At 34.4% G+C, this 23,650-nt stretch overlaps 1 protein-coding gene across 2 annotated transcripts; it reads left to right on the top strand.

The window, feature by feature from the left end:
* Positions 1–6,574: 6,574 nt before the first annotated feature.
* LOC108202606 (protein NLP6) lies at positions 6,575–13,478 on the top strand. 2 transcript variants are annotated; one of them, XM_017371078.2, is made up of 6 exons: positions 6,575–6,718; positions 6,900–7,241; positions 7,808–8,379; positions 10,611–10,667; positions 10,786–11,719; positions 11,873–13,478. In XM_017371078.2, exons 2-6 carry the CDS (start codon positions 6,953–6,955, stop codon positions 12,988–12,990), a joined length of 2,970 nt encoding a protein of 989 aa, XP_017226567.1. In that variant the 5' UTR covers positions 6,575–6,718; positions 6,900–6,952; the 3' UTR covers positions 12,991–13,478. The 2 variants fall into 2 exon arrangements, with proteins under 2 accessions (XP_017226567.1, XP_017226568.1); XM_017371079.2 differs by lacking the exon at positions 6,575–6,718 and having other exon boundaries at positions 6,767–7,241; positions 10,611–10,658.
* Positions 13,479–23,650: the final 10,172 nt, after the last annotated feature.

Raw genomic sequence — 23,650 nt, 5'->3', positions numbered from 1 at the left:
TCTTCAAAATAATTTTACTTTTTCAGCTGCATGCTATTCATTTTTTTCAGTGTCGGGTCACTTCAACTGTTTAAAAAATAATAATTCAACACCTCTAACATTATTGTACCACTTAAAATGGCTATATATACATGCATTTAGACTCCTGCAGTGAAACACAACATACCAAACAAAAGTACGTTTATTTAAAATTCTCTCCATTCTAAGTATTCTTATTATAAGCTTGTACACATTATACTAAATTTTGTCATTTGTATATTTTCATTTCACATGAAAAATTCAAATACAAACAATTATCCAGATTTTGGAGATAATTTCATGAGTCAAAATAATAATTATTATGATAATTATAATCCTTTTCAGGCTCAAGATACGAATGTTGGTGCTAGCCAAAATAACACAAATTTTTATCTTTCCCAGGAAATTCAAATGGAAGAAATTATCAATGAGGGAGTAAGAAGATCGATTGCAGTCTATAATTTAAGCGAAACTGACAATTTTAACTCATATCAGGAAGTTGATAGTGAGGACTTGGATAGTGAAGAATTAGACGGTAGTGACGGTGCGAATGATTAAGATTCATCAAGCGATGCAGGTGCTAGACCAGTTATTAGCATTGATGGTACATTTCTAAAAGGAATGTACAATGGAAAATTGTTGATCGCATACAATTGACCTTGGTAAAGGCTTTTGCTCTTGTGGAAAATGGAGTCGATATCATTCCCCATGTTCGCACATAGTTTGGGGTTGTTTGATGTGTAGTCTTGATTGGAAACAATATATTGAACCATCTCATTGTTTGACAACATTATATGAGATGTGGAAATATGAATTTTTTCCACTCTCTAATCAAGCTTACTGGACATTTCCACTGGCAAGTAATAGGAAAAGATATGGCACGCTCTTGCCCGATGAGAATTTGAAGAAGATTAAAAATAAACGAGGACAGAGAGGTCAAAGTCAGCGTAGTCGGATAGAGATGGACAATTCAAGAAAAGCTATAAGCTGTGGGAGATGTGGACAAGAAGGCCATACAAGACGTAGCTCACGATTTCCTCAAAATAAACATTAGTAACGCATAATTGCATGTTTAATTGTCTTTTATTAATTATGAAGTCTTTTAATTTTAGTTGTAGTATTATTTTATATTATTTGTATTGTTTAATATATGTTTTATATTTGAAAATTATGAAATTTGTGATATATTTATAAATCTATAATTTATTATAAATGAAAGAATTTTAATAAATGAAATAAAATTTGAAAATTGAAAAGAAAATACAAAAACTGAGTTTGAACAGTAAAGTAGGTTAGTTTGGGAATGATTGAACAAAGTAGGTTAGTTTAGAAAAACCAACTCCGAACTAGGTTAGTTTGGGAATGGACTCTTTTTTGCAGGCTCCATGACTTATGAGAGAATCCATTCCCGCAGTGCCCAGTTTCAAAGTTCAGTTTCCCACAATGCCCACCTTCTTGTTTATCTTCTCATTCTACCCACCTTTTTCATTCTCTCACCTTATTTCATTATCTCTCCTCCACCCAACCTATCTCCTACATTTCTATTTAAAATAAATCGTAATGTATAATTTTTATATTTCATAACAATATTATTTTTATTTTTAAAATATACTTACTGTAATTATATTATCATTACAAATTTTTATTTTTTATTTTAAATCACTTAATTAATTTTAATTTCTATATGGACATGTCACTACTTTTAAAGGAGTGTTGAATTAAAAGATTATAAAAATAGTATTAATAGATTTTTAAATTATTGTTATTACATTAATTTCTAGTGAATTGTCAAATCCAACTTTTGAGTGAGCAGCTTTTTAGTGGGTAGTCTATTTCAACTATTTTTAAAGAAAAACTATTAGCTTTTCAGTGTGTTGTCCCTTCAAAAATTTTTAATGTGCTGTCCCTTCAAATTATTATTGCTTGTATGAAAATATTCTATAAATAACATCCACTGGAGTTTAGAATCAAATAAACTCATTATCTAGATTTTTAAATTTTTATTATCATGAATACTTTCCTACTCAAAGAAATCGCAAGATCAAGTGCAATATATGATCTAAGTGCTGCTGATGATGATCAAGACTATCATTATGAGTCAGAAACAGATAAAGTTGTGGCCGATGAGAGAGACAATGATGAGCAAGATGATTAAGGTGATGAGCAAGAAAATTTAGATGACGAACAAGATGATTCAGATGATGAGCAAGAACATATTCCAACTGCTCCCTGGTTTACAATCGAAGAAATTAATGTCTCATCAGGTAATTGTTCAAACATGAATCCACTCAATAACGATTTATTTGAAGGTCAAAATTTTGCAGATAAAAAAACTGCAATTAGTGCTATAAAATCAAATCATATAAAAAATCCAGAAATTACCATGTTACAGAAAGTGATACAACACGATGTGAGGCAAAATGTGTTGTGGAAGATTGTCCATGGAGAGTCCGGTTATGAATTCAAGGCGATCGGGACTCTTTGTAATCACTAAACTACCTGCTGAACATAACTGCATTTTGAGGACTTTTCAACGAGATCACAAGCAACTTACATCAAGGATGATTGCTAACGTGATCAAACTACAAGTAAGTAAAAATTTCTTATACTCATAGTTGTGTTTACTTTATAAAACTATTAATTAATTTTATTTATTATGTTTGCATAATTAGGTTACATTACAGAGAGTCCATATCTGAAAGTAAGCAACATCATGAGTCAAATCACATCCATGTACAACTACAATGTTACTTATAAGAAGGCATGGATCGGAAAACAAAAAGCAATCTCAGATGTTTATGGTGATTGGATGACTTCTTATAATAAAATTCCGACATTTCTTAGTGTTATAATGCATTTTAATCCAGGCACAATTTCTCTAATTGATGCTGAAGCTGATGTTGTCACCCCCCACACATCTGTGTGTAAACGTGTTTGGTGGGCATTCAAGCCAATGATTGACGGTTGACAACATGCCCGATCTGTTATTAGCATTAACGGTACATTTTTAAAAGGGAAATACAATGGGAAGCTACTAATTGCAATGGCATCTGATTCAAATAATCAACAGTATCCTATTGCATATGGCTTAGTTCATGAAGAATCAACTATCAATTGGTCTTGGTTTCTATACCATCTTCGAATATATGTATGTCAAAATAGAAAGGGTGTTTGTATTATTTCTGATAGACATTCTAGAATCATCGAAGACATGAAAAGGGTGGAAAATGGCGTTGCCAGTGAATGGGGATACATCGATTTTGTTTGTTGCATGTACGTAGCAATTTTAGTTCTGCTTTTCGAGGTTCACATTTGAAGATGTTGTGTTGGGTGGCTGGTAATACATCTCAGTTACGAAAATTTGAGATAGCCATGATGCAAATCAGAGAGCTTAATCCTGATGCAGAAAGATGGTTGCGAAAGATTCCACTAGAAATGTGGACTATGTCTCATGATGGAGGTTATCGTTATGGTCAAGCAACAACAAATCTGATTGAATGTTTCAATGGACTTTTACGTTCCGCTCGATTTCTACCGGTCACAGCAATGGTGGAGTACATATATTATCGATCTGTGAAGTTAATTGCTAAGAGAAGGACTCAAACTCTGGATGACCTTCAAAAAAGTCAATTTTTTTGTAAAAAATTAAGGGAGTTATTTGAAACTGTTAAGCAAAAATCATCTGCACATAGGGTTATTCCCTACAGTGAACAAAGGGGTGTCTTCGATATCATTACTGCACAATACAGAACCAAGAATGGATCTTGGAAAGGTGGCAACAAACAAAATGTGGATCTGTGTAGAGGTTTTTGCTCTTATGAAAAATGGAGCCGATATCATTTTCCATGTTCACATATTGTGGCAGGTTGTTTGCCTTGCAACCTAGAATGGAAGCACTACATTGAATCATATCATTATCTATCAACTCTTTCTGAAATGTGGAAGTATGAATTTAACACAATCCCCAATCAAGCATATTGGACATTTTCGCTAGCAAACAATTGAGAGATGTACGGGATTCTGATTGCTGATGAAGCCACAAAGAGGAAAAAAATAAACGAGGACAGAAGGGTCAAAGCTCACGTATTCGTACAGAAATGGACAACAATCCTCGAAAAATGATAGTATGTGGGCGATGCGGACAAGAAGGTCACACAAGACATAGTTCACGATGCCCAAGATATGGTGATTAGTTGATATCTCCTAATTATATATGTTTTTTTCGGGGTGTATTTTATTTCCTATGTAATGAATTTTATTTTAATGTTTAATTGATGTATTTTATTTTTATGTAATATATTATGTTTTAGTGTTTATGTGATACATTTATTTAATATAATTTTTAATATCATGCAATATATTTATTTAATAATTTTTATTTTAATATAATTTTTATTTTATTTTAATAAACATAAAATTTAAATTACAAATAAAAATATAAGGTGGAAGTTAAAATGAGTAAATATAAATTGGTTTAGTTAAAAAGAGAAAAGAAGTGATAGAATAGGTGAAGAGAGAGAGAAAATAAGAGAGAGTGGAATAAGGTGAGAGAGTGAGGTGAGAGAGTGAAAAGGTAGGTAGATTGGGAAGTTAAAAGGAATGCTGGGTAGTCTGGGAAAATACACAACAGTGTTTGGCACTGCAGGAAAGGATTCCTTATGAGAGCATGTCCAAAAACTTCTTCATATGGGCTCTTTAGCCAAAATTTGAAGAATATGGAGTTGAAATGAACTACAACAAGTTCCTAGCACCTCTTCAAAAACTTAGAAGCTTTGACACTCTCCCTCATAACTATATTTTATATTATTTTTCCCATGTACAAAGTACTCAGCACGCATGATACTAGTTTGTAGTTTGCATATTCTTCATATGGGTTCATTGTTTCATCCTAGCTCCTAGTTTGTAGGTATGCATGTTTTAATAACAGATATAGATAGAGAGCGTATGTAAGGAATATTGTGTAATTTTACCTCTTAAATAGTTAAGAGTTGATTGTTTATATTATTTTTAGAGAAAAGTTAATAAGTTTGTTGGAGTTGCTCTGAGTGTATCTGTTTGAATTTATTTGTTGATTAGACTCTCTTTAAACTAAGTGCCTTCTCTTTTTTTTTTTTTTTACAATAAGTCCCTCTCTGTGACATTTATAATTCAGCGGAGGCTAAAAAATATTGACATCACTAATTCAGCGGGGGCTAAAAGAAAAATATACACTGCTTTTTTGAGGTTAGAGTATCCCCTACCGCCACTGGGTGCGGGAGAAGATCAATATGTCAGCATTTGGAATTAAATTAATGGCGTTGAACATGTTAACAGAGTGGAGAAAGGTTAACGAGCAAGGAAATCGAAACGCAAGAGGAACATCGACGTGAAGGCAGTAGTGGTCTAAACCTCCGCTAGATGGCTGAAAATTAACCTTGACGCTTCTTGTCAGCAGAGGAGTACATTTGTAGGTGCTGAATGTGTGGTCAGGGGTGACAAGGGAAGATTTGTTCGTGCTCAGGCTACACAAGTAAGAGGTCGATCACAGGCAAGAGAGGCTAAAGCTTTTGAGTCTCAAAGAAGCATTATCATGGATTAAAAATTGGAGGTGCAATGGGTGTATCTTCGAGCCAGACTCCAAGATATTGATGGAGGCCAGTCGAGATAGTCAAGGCAGATCAATATTTGATACTCTTGTCGAATATTGTAGGAAATTACTCAGAAGGAAATGTTAGTTGTCTTTGTAACCGATCTGCAAATAGTGGGCCGATAAATTAGCACAAGTTGTCTACACTATGTCAAGTCCTCACGAATGGTTGTATACTGCTCCTGATTTTATTATGTGTAACCTTGCTGTATTCTAAAACTCCTCTTCTCACCTTACCTTATGGCAAAGTCGTCCCCGGGGAACAGCTCCTTTGATGGTTGTCGCAATGGCCCTATTTACAATCTTTCTATCTATTATTTTGGAGATTTATAATTTTTCAATTTCATTGGATGTAATTTCAATGAATTAAATCTATAAGTACCTCAAAATCTTATTTAAAAAAAAAAAAAAAGAGTACGACTATTTAACAAAAGAAGAAGTTACGGTATTGGGTTATATTTAGTGCTTGTTTAGAAAACGCTACTTTTCACTTTTTTTGATAAAAAGTCGATCACTACTTTTCTCGAACGGTTTGTGTAAAAGGCCAGAAGCACTTGTAAGAAGTAGAGAATGCTAACTTTTGTCTCTGGACTTCTACTTTTTCTACAAACAGTTTAATCATTTATAAATTCTAATTTACTACTCACTTCCGGCACACTTCTTTACATTAAGTATGAAACACTTTTTTCAAGTTTACCAAAACGGCCCTCTAATGAAACGATGTTTGTAACCAGCAAAATACTCTTATGATTATTATGTGCGAGAGAAGAGAAGCTCTGTGCTATTTCGGACATGTCTCGCTAAAAAAACCCACCGAACACGAGACGTTGGGTGGTTTTTAAGCACCAGCTGCTAAAAATTTATTCTGATCCTACTCGTCGGACACATCACTCGGGAGTGCGCGCACACCCGCGCGGCTCAAAATTAATATATGCTCCCCAACTCCAAGTCCTCCCCATATGCTCGGTGGATATTAGCAGTGGACACCATAACTAAAACTTTTTTTACCTTTTCTGCACATGCCACAAGGAGAAGTAGAAGACGTCAAGCAGCAGCATGCAAGTTGAATCCATGGTCCATTCTTTTAACCTTTTATAGTCACCGCTACTCTCTTCTTGCTGTTAATTAAAAACAAATAATTAAATAATTGCAAGTTGTGCAATATATTATTCCATTGGAATCACATCCTGCAAATAGCCCACATCCTTATCATTTCCATCATTTTATTAATATTACTGATAATATCTTTATTCAGCGGTCACACAACACAAGACAACAAGAGTGAGTTGTGTTCGGAGAATATCGACCATGTCTGAACCACAAGCAGTTGAAGATGAAGACAAGTCAAAGAATTCGACGAGGAAGCCTGGGAATTCTGCTAGTTATCCAGTTGGGTTAATAGACAGAGAGTCTTTGATGATGATGGATGTTGACTTGGATCTTGATGCTTCTTGGATCTTCGATCAAATTTCGACTGACCCGGCTTCCCCTTTTCTTCTCTCCGACCAGCCTTTCTCTCCTCTCTGGCCTTTTTCTGATGATGCTTCTGCTCTCTCTGCTCCGCTTACTGGGGTTTCTCTTCCTCTTTTACCCTCATGTAAGCTCCTTCTTTTCATCTTCTCTGTTTCTCATTCATTTCTACACTTATTTTGAGGATCTATTAATTAAGCATTTGGTCATTACTATGTGTATATTGAATTGGGATGCTTGTTTGAGTTGTTTCCATATATGTCCCCCGCATGTATACCAAGAGACCAGTTAACCAACACACAGCCTTCTGGCTGTTGGATCAGCGGCCAGGATTATAACAAAAGTTTGATATATACAGTGCTTTTTAACCGGTGGACAGGGTTAAACTTCCCCGTCCAGCGGTTAAAAAGTGCTGGACAGGTCTCGTCTAAGCGCTGGCCGGAGGTTGTAATCCTGATAGCTGGATATTCATCCAACGGCCAGAAAATGAGTGTTGACGACGAGAAAAGGAGTGTTGGTTAAGGGTCCCTGACATACATACATATGTATGTCAGGGACCAGGACCCATGTATTTATATATGGAATTCACCGGATTTTAAATTGGGTAGGACTCTATTTTTATTCCTTATGCTGACTGCGAAGCTTGCCTGCACTATGAATTTTCATTTTCAATTTCTTTTGTATCATGTGTAGGTGATCCACAATTGACTTATGACAATAAGCAATGTTCGAGTAATGATAAAAAGAGTCTTCCTTCACCACTGTTGGGTTTAGTTCCATTAGATTATTCAGACGGGTCTTGTTTGATTAAGGAGAGGATGACGCAAGCTCTTCGCTACTTCAAAGAATCGACTGAACAACATGTTCTAGCACAGATTTGGGCACCTGTGAAGAAGGGAGATCGATATGTACTCACAACTTCAGGCCAGCCATTTGTTCTTGGCCTCAATAGTAGTGGACTGCATCAGTATAGAATGGCATCAGTGATGTACATGTTTTCTGTTGATGGGGAGAGCAACCTCCTTGGTCTTCCTGGTCGTGTCTTTCAACAGAAACTTCCTGAATGGACACCTAATGTGCAGTATTACTCAAGTAAGGAATATCCTCGTCTTGACTATGCTTTGCATTACAATGTTCAAGGAACGTTAGCTCTTCCAGTGTTTGAGCCTTCTGGTGGGGCCTGTCTTGGTGTACTTGAGCTCATAATGACTTCGCAGAAAATCAATTATGCACCTGAGGTTGATAAAGTTTGCAAAGCACTTGAGGTGGGTAGCTTCTACCTTCATCTTCTTCATATGCCTATCTATACTTGGACTTTGCTATTAATTCTAGCATTCTTTGTTGTTAGGTAATTTTAACCCATAGCTGACTCATATAATCATTATGTGATTTGTTTGCTGCTACAGAATTCTAGGCGGCGGGGAGGGGGGGGGGGTGCGATTTTAATATAGTTTTGCCAAATATTAAAACTATATGAGTTATGCATGAGTTTCAAGAGTACATTTATACTTAAACCAAATAGGCAAATAAAAAATTTCATTATACTTGATCATTTACATAATTTTTATTTTTTACTTGATAACATAACTGATGCATTATAAGGTAGTTTGATGGTTAAGTAATCAACTAATTACAAGATTAATTATTTAACAAGAATCCCCAACAATTGGGTGCGTAGTGCTGCGAGTGAAGACTCCTGGCTTATAGATGAAGAGTAGTATGAGAAGTATCTAATTGTTTGCTGTTAAATTTAAAAGATTTTGATACAGCATCAATGTTGCTAATAAGCCTGTTTTGCATCACTTACAGTTAAAATGATTTTTTTTTAAAGTTCGCAGAGGAAGTTATTTATGTCACAGGCTTGTTACTTTAACCTAGATACAAATATACGAAACTGTTTATATGCAAGGGTTTTGTTAAAAAAAATGATAGATTTGTTGTAAGCTCATAATCCAACCACCTTCAGGTTTTAGATGGACCGGTTACTTAACATGGTATTGGACTCTTGGTTGTGAGTGGTGGGCTATGTTTAAGATACTTCTCAATTAGAGATCGATGAAACCAAATATAAAACCATTATAACTATATGTTATGCATGTATTTCAAGAGTACGTTCATACTTAAACTAAATAGTCAAATATAAAAAGTTCATTATACTTAATCATTTGCATAACATTTACTTGATAAAACAACTGATGCATTATAAGACTTCAATGGTTAAGTAATCAACTAATCACAGGATTAATTATTCAACAAGAATACCCAAAAATTGAGTACGCAGGTCTGCGAGCGAGTGAAGACTCCTAGCGTACTAGATAAAGAATAGTGTGAGAAGTATCTAACTGTTTTCTGTTAAACTTAAAAGATTTTATACAGCGTTAGTGTTGCTAATAAGCCAGTTATGCATCACTTAAAGTTTAAATGGTATTTTCTCAAGTGCGGCTGAGAAAATTGTTTATGTCACAGGCTTGTTACTTTAGCCTAGATACAAACATACAAAACTGTTTATATGCAAGGGTTTTGTTATAAAAAAAAATATGATTGTTGTAAGCTCAAAATTTAACCACTTTAAGGTTTTAGATGGACCAGTTACTTAAACATGGTTTTAGACTTTTGGTTGTGAGGGGTGGGCTATGTTTACAGGATACTTCTCAATTTGAGATCGGTGATGATACTACCCATTGCTTCTTGTGTTATTTATATTTCTTCTTCATGAATATTTGTAACTAATCATAAATTAAAGAGTAAATGCACTGTGTATACTCCCACTTACTTAAGACACCACTTGCAATACTACAATTCATAATGAAAAATATTAATGTTTATATTTAAATACACTTTCTTGCATTCCATTAATTTGAGTTAACTTTTTAGTAAAGTTTAGGAAGTGAAGTGTACTTTATGTATTCATTCTTTACATAAAGTGCGCTTTGTGTACACGGATCTTATTATATATTCGAACTGGAATACTGCAAGTGGTGTTTTTCAATAAAGTTCAAGTGCACAAAGTGCATTTTCTCCCGAAATTACTAACGGAGCTGACCGAAGTTTATGGAATGCAACAAAGTGTGATGAACTGGAAACATTGATATATCAAGTGCTCATTTTTGAATTACAGTATTAAAGAGGTCTTTTGAGCAAAATACGAGGACACAAAGTTTACTATACTCTAAATCAAGATATCGAAATAATTACATAATTACAGATATTGATCCTCAAGTATAATACAGAATTACAGAAGCAAAAAAGCAAGGATGTTTATATGCATCTCTCATGTGACTCATTTTATTGACAACATTATAGAGATTTTCATTTTATACTTGAATGAAGTAAAGCGTGTTCAGATCTCCAATTCTTGACCATTCAAACTTTGCTAACTCAAGCGCAATTAGTGTGGTCCCCTGATCTTGAAAACAGGAATATGTAGACTTCATTATAAATTTAATATTAGAAGCTATTAGAACTCGTCAGTTACATAATTATAGTTTTTTTGCAGGCCGTAAATTTGAAAAGTTCAGACATCTTGGATCACTCAAGCATACAGGCAAGCAAAGTACAAAACTGTTATATATGTGTTGATATCTCTATGCCATATGTTCATTTTGGTATTAGTGTATACATATACTTTTATCTGATCTTAGAATCATTCACTTGGCATGTTCATAAACCAGATTTGCAATAAAGGCCGTCAAAATGCACTAGCTGAGATCTTGGAAGTATTGACTTTGGTATGTGAAACCCACAAATTACCTCTGGCTCAGACTTGGGTCCCTTGCAGGCATCGGAGTGTTCTAGCTTATGGTGGTGGTTTAAAAAAGAGCTGCAGTAGCTTTGATGGAAGTTGCATGGGTCAAGTATGCATGTCTACAACTGATGTGGCATACTATGTTGTAGACTATCACATGTGGGGCTTCCGTGAGGCTTGTGCTGAACATCACTTGCTGAAGGGGCAAGGTGTTGCAGGGAGATCATTCTCTTCCCAGAGTTCCTGCTTCTGTGAAGATATTACCAAGTTCTCCAAAACTGAGTACCCCTTGGTACATTATGCTCGTATGTTTGGACTAAGTAGCTCTTTTGCTATATGCTTACAGAGTAGTCATACAGGAAATGATAATTACATTTTGGAGTTTTTTATGCCACCAAACACATTGGAGGGTAATAAGCATTACACCATGTTGGATACGATGCTGGCAACTATGAAGAAGCAATTTCGAAGTCTTAAGGTTGCTTCTGGGAAAGAACTTGACGAGGAGGGGAGATCTGTGGAAGTTATTGAAGCATCATCAGATGGGGATCCTGATTCAAGAATTATATCTGTTCAAAAATTAGAATCTAATGTAATTCCATGTACTGTAACAAGGGATGGAGAAAACGGACATGTTGATTTGTCAGGAAAGCCGATAATACAGAAGTCTGATGCAGTAACTAATATAGCTAATGTTGCCGGATCTGGGGAAATTTCAAATGGTGCTCCTTTATCAGAAAATAAAGATGCAAAAAAGAAATCAGAGAGAAAACGTGGAAAGGCTGAGAAATCCATCAGCTTAGAGGTACTGCAGCAATATTTTGCTGGCAGCCTAAAGGATGCTGCAAAAAGTCTTGGTGGTATGCTCATAATTCCTTGACTTGTAAATTTTGCTGCCGATTCTTGTTATGAGCATTGTAATTATGATGATGTAGAATTTTCATAAAACCTATATTTTTGTGATTACTTCAACTTGTGAGATTTTCTATTGATGTTCTCTTTTACGTTTACAGTTTGCCCTACAACTATGAAGCGCATATGTAGGCAACATGGGATATCTAGGTGGCCGTCTCGCAAAATCAATAAAGTTAATCGTTCCTTGTCCAAGCTGAAGCGGGTAATTGAATCTGTGCAAGGTGCAGAAGGTACATTTACTTTAACTTCGTTGGCTAAAAGTTCACTTCCGGCTGGGGTGGGTTCGGTTTCGTGGCCTGTCAGTTTGAATGGATCTAGTCCACAGAATTCACCAGTTTCTATACCATCTGAGGTTAGAGCAGAAATTAATAATGATGGACAAGCTGAAAATATAGACCTTCCTTCTGGAGGAAGGTTACAATGTGAGGATGAATACATTCACTTGCAAGGGGGATATATACCGGAGTTGGGTGAAGGTTCAAATCGGTCGAAAACAGGCAGTGGATCAAGAGAACACAGCACTGGCACTCCTACCTCTCATGCTTCAGCCCAAGGTAGCCCCTTTAATGTGAATAATTCCTCGCAAAATGATCAAGTAGTTTCTCTTTTGGGTGAGGATTGCTTGAAAGTAGGGGCCTCGTTTGAAATGGCTCGTCAACCAATTAAAGAGGCAAATCTACCTGTTGCATTTCCCGTTCCTAATGTAGTTGTAGGAGCAGAAACTGAAGAATTATTTGGGGGAATGCTAATCGAAGATGCAGGAAGTTCACATGATTTAACAAATCTCTGTCAAACAGGAGGGACTTTTCCTGATGAAAGGATACCAGAGTCCAGTTGGGCAAATCAGCCTCCTAGTGATGAGTTTCTCAAGGGATCGGTTCCGCACCTTGAGGAAAAGCCACAAATTCCATCTAGGACCGAAGTGAAGACTGTGACAGTAAAGGCAACATACAAAGAAGATATAATTAGGTTCAGGTTGCCATTAAGTTCTGGCATTATAAAGTTGGAGGAGGAAGTGTCAAAGAGGGTAAAATTAGAGGTAGGTACGTTTGATCTTAAGTATCTAGATGATGATCAAGAATGGGTTTTGATTGCGTGTGATGCAGACCTGCAAGAGTGTGTTGAAATATCAAGGTCATCAGGGCGAAATATAATCAGATTGTTGGTTCAAGACATAATGGCGAATCTTGGGAGCTCCTGTGAGAGCTCAGGGTGACTAGGAGGAAGATTAGGTTGTAAATACAACACAATCCATTATAACACTCCTGCAGTGTTATCGTTTAACATGGGCACTGGGCAGGATGCAATACAAGTTTTAGAATTTGGTGGAAAAGTTGCCAATGTTGTAAGACATTTACAGCCAGGTATCTTGTGGATGTATCGAGGCTTGCAAAGTTTGATTGCTTAAGGTCTACAGGGCTGATTGTTGCCACCATAATACAGTAGTGACAGGCCATTATTCTTGATGATGCATACAGCATATATGTAAAAATTATTATTATCCTTGTGCCCTAGTTGTGGTAGCACTTGGGATTTTGGAAGCATCAAAGTGGCTTGTAATGGTATCGGAGTAGATGTTATTGTTTGCTAGCTGGAAAATGACGTCCAATTGCTACAACCTTTGTGTCTTGTAGATGTTTAGACAATACCAAGTGAAAATAATGTATTACGTTTAAGTTTAACCAGTTCGGAAAAGTTTTGAAAGTGAGGATTGTATGTTGTCCGAAATTTAAACAATAGAATAAAGCGGATAAATATCATTGTTAAGAACTAAATACCAAACTGATATTCGTAAACAACCAATACTCAAAATCAATCTTTATTGATTTATAAATATTATTACAAAATTCTCTAAAGAACTTTGTTCTTAACCGCTGCTAGATTGCAACGATATCTCGCGTTGTACATACATTCGTATAATCTAATACTATGTTTATATGCTACACAGCTACATCTATCAATTACAAGATATTATCTATCAATAGTTATCTGTTTTCATGCATATCATGTAAAATAGAATATCTTCCCACAAACTAGTTGTCTAGTATTAATATTATGTTGTTTCCTAAATAACTCAGTCTTTCGGATACTAATCAAGTACCAGTATACTGATACTTACGTACCAGTTCCTGATGCATATATCAGTTTCTAATGGCTGCATTCTTCCTTGACGCTTCATACCAATGACCTCCTGATGCATCAATGAATTTTCTTTCGTAACAATCTCTCCCGATTTATGCATTATGTCATAAAGCACAAGTTCTTGATTCAATGATGCCAAAACCCCTTCAAAATTTGTAAACCAAGTTTACACCATTGCCACCATTGTCAAGATTCAGTTCATCATACATGTTACGATTTTAAGATTGATATTTCTATAGAACTCAGCAGTTTAGTAGCTTCTTCCGAATTCTTCCTTAAATTTCTGAACCACTTGAATCACTTGAATAACTCAATTTGAATTTTGAATTTTGACTACTCTCCTTCTCCCCCTTTTTGGCATTCACTTGCCAAAAGTAAACATCCAGAGTATTAGCATCATCCATGAGTATTAGAACAAATGTCCAGATAAGATGTTGCAACAAACTAAGAACAAATTCTTAATTCTCTGTGTTATTTTAAAGTGATCTCATCACTTCTCACATCATACCTTATACCACTATAAAGAGTGATAACTATCTCACTTAGAAGATGAAATCTTCTGCCTCAAAACTACATCTCCTTTTGCCAGTTCAAGAGACTGCCTCTCATCATAATGTTTACTATGTATTTTCACACATTCCCACATGAAAAGCTCAGTCTAACAAGTCAAAGAAATAAGAGGTGGCAAAGAAAAGTAGTATTCAGTCATATAAATAGGGTTTTTTAATTTAAAAGATCTATTTATAATAATCATTTTGAAGAGGCTACCTGTGAGTTGTAGTGAAAATCTGAATTTCCAGAAATTTCAGCATATCAGTATTTTATGAGAAATCAGCAACTGATATATCACCATTAACATACACTTTTCTAGCTGCTGGCTCACTTTGAGAGTCAGGTTCTTGTGTGCTCTGAAGCTTTATGATCAACATCTGTTTCACTTTGAGAAAGAGGTTCTTATGGACTGGCTCCAACTTTTGCTTAATTTGCTACATCACATTCAGATGCAGGTTCTTGTGGGATTTGAGGCTCTGTGTGATCTGCTCCACCACTTTGACATGAAGGTTCTTATGTGATTGCCTCAGACGTAGTGAATATGTGATGGAATTCCAAACTCTGCCTTTGAATTTGTTAAGCGCAGAATTGAAATTTTATTCTCAAAAATAATAATTCCCTTCAGGAAAATTATAACCAATCGATCCAAAATTTTCTATTGGTATCAATTCCCTTGAGGATTCTCTGGAAAATTATAACCAATCGATCCAAAATTCTTCCATTGGTATCAAACAACAATCCTTGAAAAATTGAACATCCATCAGGAACTTTGTCAGCAATCATATCAGGAACTGATAGTTTGTCAGGAACTGACCAGAATTTGATAGCCACGTTTCATTGATGATTGTCCTTGTAAAACTCTTCTTGAAAACCAACTCCTCTCAAGGTTGTATTTTACAACTGGAGTATTCAATTTGAGATAAATCAGAGGTGTATATGTGTTTGATTGTAAATATCTGATGATACCGAAAACCAAGATGCGTGATGTCTTGTTTCATAGTATCGATAGTGGATAATTCAACATCAATTCATGATCTAAATTATAATTTGATAACCATCCTTTGTCAGATTTACTTGACTTGTATTTGAATGACATGTGAACGATTAAGTTCAATTTGAAACCGAATTTTCTTAGGAACTTATTTGTAACAGCAATATATATAATCTCAATCAAAAAGTCATATTTGAGAAATAAATTAAGTTTGAACCTTTCATTGTCCATCAGTTTCTTTTTCAGTAGTTCACTTTTCTTGATATTACCTTGATTTTACTTGGAACTTGTGTTCTTCAACTGTTTGACAAATTTTCAGAATAAACTCAAGTAGATATTAATCTTAAACTTTTAAAATGACATTGAGTTCAGATATAATAGTATTTACTATTCATGCATGCATTATCTAAAATTTAAGAGAAATACTAACAGTCAAATAACACATACATTATTATCTACTGCATCATCATCACGAAGAAATTTTCATTAATAAACTAAGATGATTACAATTAGCTAATTACACAGGAGTAAGCAGGGATTGATTATGTCATGATCAGCAATCATATAAGCTTCCTGATCAAGGTGAAGCTTTTATGGCTAAATATTTAAAAAGAAAATAAAAATACAAAGAAATCCAAATTAGTAAGAACTAGAGGACTCCTATGTTTTCTACTTCTTCTTAACTCCCTCTTTTCCTTCCAACTCTCGGCGACGATATATTTTAGACATAGAGATAGAAAGAGAGATGATATTCTCTGTGAATTTCTAATGCCTCTAGGCGGCGATGTTCCTCCTCCTCTTCTCGTCGTTCTACTTTGAGATGAGTCTCCAATGTATAGAATTGGATCTCCAACTGATCTCCCCAAGAGAGACCATGAACTACTGACTCTGGGACGTCAGTAGGATGAAAAGCCTGACCGTCTATGTAGACACGAAATCCGAAGGGGTCATAGTACAGATTCCTCTCAAATGGAATGCGAACTGGTAGGTAAGCCCCATGATGATGATGATAAAGCTGAACATGAGCCATGTGTGTGCGCCTGGTTTTGAGAAAGAAAAATTGAAAGTCTGTTTGCAGAAGGGCTTAGCGTTTAGAGTTTTAGAAGATGACTATACTAAGAGATAGAATACATGTATATATAGATGAATGAGACGTGAGAAACTGAAGAGACGCTACAGATAGACGAGTAGTAATTAAGAAATCATGCCTAATTTTACACATATTTATGCAACTAAAGGAAAAGTCTCTTTATTTACTGCTATTTCCAAGAGTAAAAGAACGCTGATGACAAATTTATCATGATTACTCTTACGAATAAAATCAATTTACATCAATCAAAATTACGAAAGAGATAATGTTACCGTCCTTTCAAGAAAATTAAATCTTGTCCATCAGGAGCTGAAGTAATATCTAAAATCTAATTTTTAAAATTTAAGAAAATTTTAAAGCAATATCCTCCCCCTCAACGTTTGCATCGATGACTTCAGTAGCAGCTACGTCATGAATCTCATCAATATTGAAAAATTCATCAGTACTTTGATAATCCATCAGGAATAGACAAATTATCAGTAATTGACTTAGGACTCCATTTCTAGATTTAAGTTTTCATCTCTCTCCCCCTCAACTTGTGCTTTCTCCTTCTTACACTGCATTCCTTCAGATTTGAGAGATTCACTTTCTTGAATTCTCTCAAAATTTGACAACATAACTTGATTATATTCCAAATACTCTGAGCATCCACTGTTCAAAATAATTATTTTGCTCATTAAGCCCTACAGTCAATAGAGATGATCAGTTAGAGTGTTTGAGAACCCACACTTGTTAGGTTCTTTTAACACTTTGACTATGTTTAACCACATAAATCTTTTTTACATTCACTATACCATAGATTGCATTTAGCAACCCCTAAATATAGTTGCTATATTATACAAAATCATTGCAATAGTCTCTATTGCAACAATTTTCAAAAAATCGACCGTTAAGTTTGCCCCCGTTGCCATAGGGCCCTTTTTGCAATGAATTAACATATGTATTGCAACAAATTCAATTCATTGCCAGAGCCACATATTGCAACAACTTTTTCTCTATAGCAATGCTATTTAAATCATTGCTGTAGTTTGTTTTCTTTTATTGCAACAAAATTTGCAACACTTTATTTTGATTTAAACATTGCCATAGAGCACCTATGGCAACAAATTTTGGTCCTAATGTATTGTTATTTTAGTGAATTATAATAGAAAAAGCAACCTCTAAGGCAACATTATAAAGACATATTGCAACATTATGAATAAAAAAAATTGGACATGACCATTTCAAAAATATATCAATCCACCTTTAAAGGTTCAACACCAACAAATCCCAAATACAGTATTAAGACTGTTACCAACCACAAGTCTGATCCTTCCTAGACTACCACAAGTCTGATCATTTCTAAACTACCACAACCAAGATCAGTTACATAGTTACTAAATAAAAAAACAATTCGAAGTATAAAAGTCGGATGGAAATTGGCCAAAATAGGTTAAGTACATCGAATTTTTGACATCAAAATGGGCCAAATCAAGAACATAGTCCTACTGATCATGAATAATCAGCTGTATTGCTATCGACATTAATATGTTGTGGGAGATTCTTTTCAGTCAAATGTCTGGGGATTATTATCTTCAATATTTGTTAAGTTTATCCTCCATATCGAAAGCTTTCTTAGAGATCTTCAAGTCCATTGATATCCTGTACACCACCAAGTATATAATCATGTCATGTATCGCTTAGAATAGAAAGAAAAATAAACAAAAAAAAGGCTGTCTAAAACACTAGTTTTAGAGGACAACATAATTATAATCAATTAATTTCTATTTGTATAAACACAGCTTTGCCTCCTTTTTCCTGGTGATAACTGTGTAACACGTACAGAGAGGAAGGGCAGGCTTAAAACCTCAGACTCTTCGCCATCGCTAACAGAATACTACTAGTCCTGGACCAAACAGAGAATTAAATCAATGAATAAGAGAACAAAACTTCAAAACAATATATTACCATACTCCTTAGGAAAACAATTTGTCCAGTTATATTTATATCTGATACAAGCCTGACTTCAACTTAATATATTTAGTATAAGTGACATTTTCTTTTTCTGAGGGGCTTTAGTAGAAACTACTTAAGATAGTCCGATATAACCAAAAAAAGAATGTAGAAAAAGAATAAAGATGCAACACACCTGTATGGCATACACCACACCATTAACTGAAATAAAAACAATATCAATTTAAATTGAACAAGCGAATTTTTAATACTTCATTGAATTATAAATATGACTTCAAATGTTAAGAAATTCACCCGTTCTTCACTTCTATTATCAGACTTAAGTCTAGAAATATTAACATCAAATAATAGTACTTCTGCAATATTAGCATGACGTTCTTTTCAAAATACAAATTAATATAAATAAATATGCATTAATTTAAAAAAAATTTAATCTGCCTCATGCTGAAGCCTAGAAATATTAACATCAACTAATACTTATGCTATGAAGAAACTATATATCGAAAGTAAGCAAATAAAAACATGCCACAAATTAGGATAGACCGATGTCCCAAAGCATATTGACCACGAGGCTTCGACATAGAAGCTTTAAAGTAGATGTAAAAGAGGTAGTCAAAGTACCTGAAACCAGAAAAAATCCTTAATAGTTGATACACACTTTCAATCAGACACAATATTGGCACAAAAGGAGATTTTTGTAGATCGAGAAATATAGACTACTGGTTCATTGCAAACACAAGATGATAAAGAACCTTAATACGCATATTTTGGGTTGTAAAATTTTGTTAAACTTTGCCAGGGGTTTGAGCTTGCAAGAGAACATTAGTTGATTGAAGATCTAAGTTATTCGCTATTGTCATTGTCATTGTTGAAGAAGATAAACAAGCTCCAATGCATAAGCCATATCCTATTCTGAACTTGATTGAGCGGGGAAGAGAAATTCTGCATATACATAAATAGACAAATAAATATTTAAACTTACATACTTGCAGAAGCATGTGTCAATGGACAACGACCTTTTAAGATAACACTAGCACTGTAACATATTATTAAATTAAAATTGGGATGGTAATTGCAAAAAAAGACCATTTAATATAATTAACAAGTTAACACCAAACAAACAATCATTTAAGAAAACAACAAGAGAATGGAAACCTGATATCGTTCATTATGCATGAGGAGATTATACTGCTTATCAGCCCTGAGCTCCTGAACACAATTGGCATTCTGCAGGTTTGACTGTACTTTAGGGGAGTGGTTTGCAAATAAGTCCACTCACTCTAAGGTGGTGACTAGTTATGGATAATGACACTACTGTAAATTCTTAAAAGCTGATGCAATAACTCAAGCCTCCAAACTTTGTCAGTTTTCTGGGGAGGCTAATCTGAATTGTAAAGGTGCCTTTAAATCCATAGTTTCTTATAGTAACAATAAATTTCTTAAGATCAATTCAAGTGCACGTAGATAGACCAGTACTGCTAGGCTTCTCAAATCCTCATTCTGTACTCAAACAAATGATGAATGTCAAGTGCAAGTAAGAAGCATCACAAGTCTGGAGATTATTTTAAAGAATTATATGTTATGTTTCAGAGTGCAAGTATTATACTATTATTTTTTAAGATTCCGGTTGTATCTTTGAAAGTAAAGTTGTGTGGGACAAATCTACGGAAAATGATCAGTATAAAGAAACAAAAACAACAGAAAGGGTTCATCGCTGGGATGATGACAGGCAGATGCTGTCAGGAATTTGGATAGTTCCATATCTGTATCAAACTGAATGTATTGTATCAGAATATGCAACCACTGGTAGTGGCAATCTTTTTGGTTTGAACACATTGAGATGCTAGTCAGAGTGACATTATTCAGGTGAAATATATAGTTACTTTTTGCCCTCATTCGCTTCAACTAGATACATATTCAGGGGAAAATTCAGGAAATTGAGCAAGATAGCCATGCCAAACATATTATGGTAGAATAAATCAGTGGATGACTGATGACCCAATAGGTAGATTTTGATGCTATAGAAGTACTGATCATGTGCAACAAGCAGTTAATCTAATGGTATCTCCCTCGCTCTTATGGAAAATCGGGGGTTTAAAGCTTGTAATCAACAAGATGTGCACGTGAGTAAAATAAATGAGCAGCCCGAGTATAGACTGAGTGTCACACCATACTCCTACTGCAGTATTGGGTTAGGTTCAATTCCCACGAAAAAAAAGAATATTTTCCAGTTACGTTGTGCCATTATTGGGTTCAATTCCCACGACCAAAAGAAACAATTAACAGTATTCATATCAAATAAAACCCACAAAACTACAAAAAAATCAAAAGGAGTCCGATAATGAATCCTCTAGGAGACCTATTCTCTTCGCAAACAAACAAAATGAAACACCTAAATTAACAAACACACAAAACCCCTAAATTACCAACTCATAATTAAACAAACCCACAACCTAATTAAGAACATAAGCCCTTCATTTATCAAAACTTAGATCCAATCAACAACAAATAATCGATTACACACATGTACAAAACTTAATTACACACATGTACAAACTCAACCAAACACACATCTAAACCATTACATACTTTTAGTTATCAGGGGAAGAAGACAATACCTCTATATCGCTCACTTTCTTCCATCCTTTTGGCCTTTCTTCTCCCTCGCCTTCTCTCGCCTTCTTCCTCTCTCTCTCTCTCTCTCTCTCTCTCGCCTTCTTTCTTTCTCTCTCTCTCTCTCTCTCTCTCTCTCTCTTCCCCTCCCTCTCTCTCGAGCCTTCTTTCTCTTCGGAGTGTTTGTGAGGTGAAGTGGTGAACTACACTGCCTTTTTCTTTATTTTGATTAACCGGGCAAATATTTCATTTATCCCGCTCGTATATTTTCATTGGCCCGCCAATTATTTTGCCTCCAAAAATATCATCTACTGCAACGCCTCACTAGTCATGTTGCAAAAGACGGTTCTTTTTGTCCACCTATAAATTTTGTAACGAAATTTTGATTCTATTGTAACGTTTTTTTTGGCATTGCAATAGACTGATTTTATTTTTTCAATTGCAACGATTTGGAAGAAAATTTCTTTTGAGTGGTTGCTAAATCCAATCTATGGTATAGTGATTACTGCTTTGACAGTTATCAGTTTCGTCATAAACATAAAGGGAACACAAAGATTTAAAAATCGAAATCCTAAAACACTGTAACATTATGCATGTAACTAAAAATACTGTTTGTCAATCATATAACAAAGGGAAGATGCTTACCATTAAAGGCAAAGTCCTTGAACTATCATCTATGTTCACTTTATCCACTTTCGAAAAATAAGCATGATTTCTGGTATCAATGTCGCTCCTTAAACGCATTCTCATTGCTGCTAATTACTGATTATAAGAAATATTAATAGAGTGATATTCAATTCTAAGATTTTAGGTTTTAATTAGTTGAAGGAGAAAAACGGTTTGTTAATAGGGTGGGTTGATGATCGGGTTATGTCAATTTGGGAGGGAATTAGAATTTTAGGTTAAATAATTATAAAAACTAAACAACAATAGAAATATATCTTGAATTATCCATAATACCATTAGTATTTGAAATTAACAGGTCAAAAATTAACCGAACTGGTCAAAAGAAGTTTAAAATGTACCGAATAATTAAGTCATGGGTGGAAGTGCAATCAATCAATCATCAATCAATCATCAATATATATATAAAGGAGGATGCATGGCGTCTCTAGATTACTCGATTCAGTCTTCTAAATTTTCTTAAATTTCAGATAGAAAATATAATTATAATTCAAAAAATTAGGTTCAAGGATTCCAAAGTCAATACAATTCTTTTCTTATCGGATTCTAAAGTGTATAAAAGGTATTTGAGTTTAAAGAGAAGAAGAATTCGGTTTTTTTTTGTTAAAAGTTACAAGACAATAACCCTAGGATCGTAGAAATTTATCTTTTATTATCTATTGTTTTTATTTTTATTCGCCTAGGTTTAATTAAAAAGAATCTTGAAGTCTCTTTTGGTTAATCTCATTAATGAAAGTTAGTTTTTAAAGTTTGGCCCTGTATCTTATTTTTCTCCTGTCTTTTGTTCTTATATTTTTAGAGTTCTATCGAATCAATTCTTTTATAGTCCTGCTGGACTGGAAAGGAGTGCTAACGAGAAGAACGGGACACAGTCGTAACAGTGACAGTTCATACAATTGCTCTTGCCTTCAAAATTGTTGCAAAACCTTGCAGATTAATATTCTTGAGTTTGTATATACAGAGGCAATCGAACAACGGAGGGCACACGCACTTAAGTAAGATAAGTAAGATAGCTGTATAATATTTATATGCAATTATTTATAAAACTAATTAATTTTTATCTAAATAATAATAATTTTTCTATTAGTATTATGTTTGACGGGAAAGTAGCTAATATAATTTTTATCTATGTTATAATATTTTTTTTGTTAAAATGGTACCACGGTTTAAAATAATTTTTATCCAATTATAATCTTTAATTTTATCGACGTTAGAATTGTTCGATTCAGTCTTCTAATTTTTCTTAAATTTCGGAGAGAAAATATAATTATAATTCAAAAAATAGGTTTAAGAATTCTAAAAGTAATACAATTCTTTTCTTATTGAATTCTAAAGATGACACAATTCTTTTCCTTTTTATTTAGTATTTCTGTTAGGTCCAATCAGACGTAGAAGGGGGGGGGGGGTTGAATACGTCGTACCAATTTTCTTCGTTTTAATTTAATTGCGGATAATCTTTGTTTCAGTCCATGTTAAATCAATCGTAAATAAATAACTCCAGCAAGTCGGGGAATATTCTTATATTAGAAATAATCCTCGGGTGCTACAAATTCCAACACAAGTGTCGGCTGCAGAGACTACAATCACTCTATTACAAACTCTCGATAAATACGATCTTCTAATTTAACTCTCGAGAATGTGTATAGTGTGTGCACTTACAAAGTGTGTAGTTGTTTTCAAATGAAAACACTAAGCTCTATTTATAGGCTTTCCAACAACTAACCATGGTTAACGAGTTCGTCCTGGACGACTTGAGTTCGTCCTGGACGAATTCGTTTTACAAAAATAAAACTAACTCAGGATATACAAGGAGTGGCGCCACTTTCATATACATATATATAAGTACATATA

The sequence above is a fragment of the Daucus carota genome, chromosome 9 (genome assembly GCF_001625215.2).
Source record: "Daucus carota subsp. sativus chromosome 9, DH1 v3.0, whole genome shotgun sequence".
Lineage (NCBI taxonomy): Eukaryota > Viridiplantae > Streptophyta > Magnoliopsida > Apiales > Apiaceae > Daucus > Daucus carota.
Note: the sequence above shows the minus strand (reverse complement) of the source record. Positions and strands in the feature narration are given on the sequence as shown.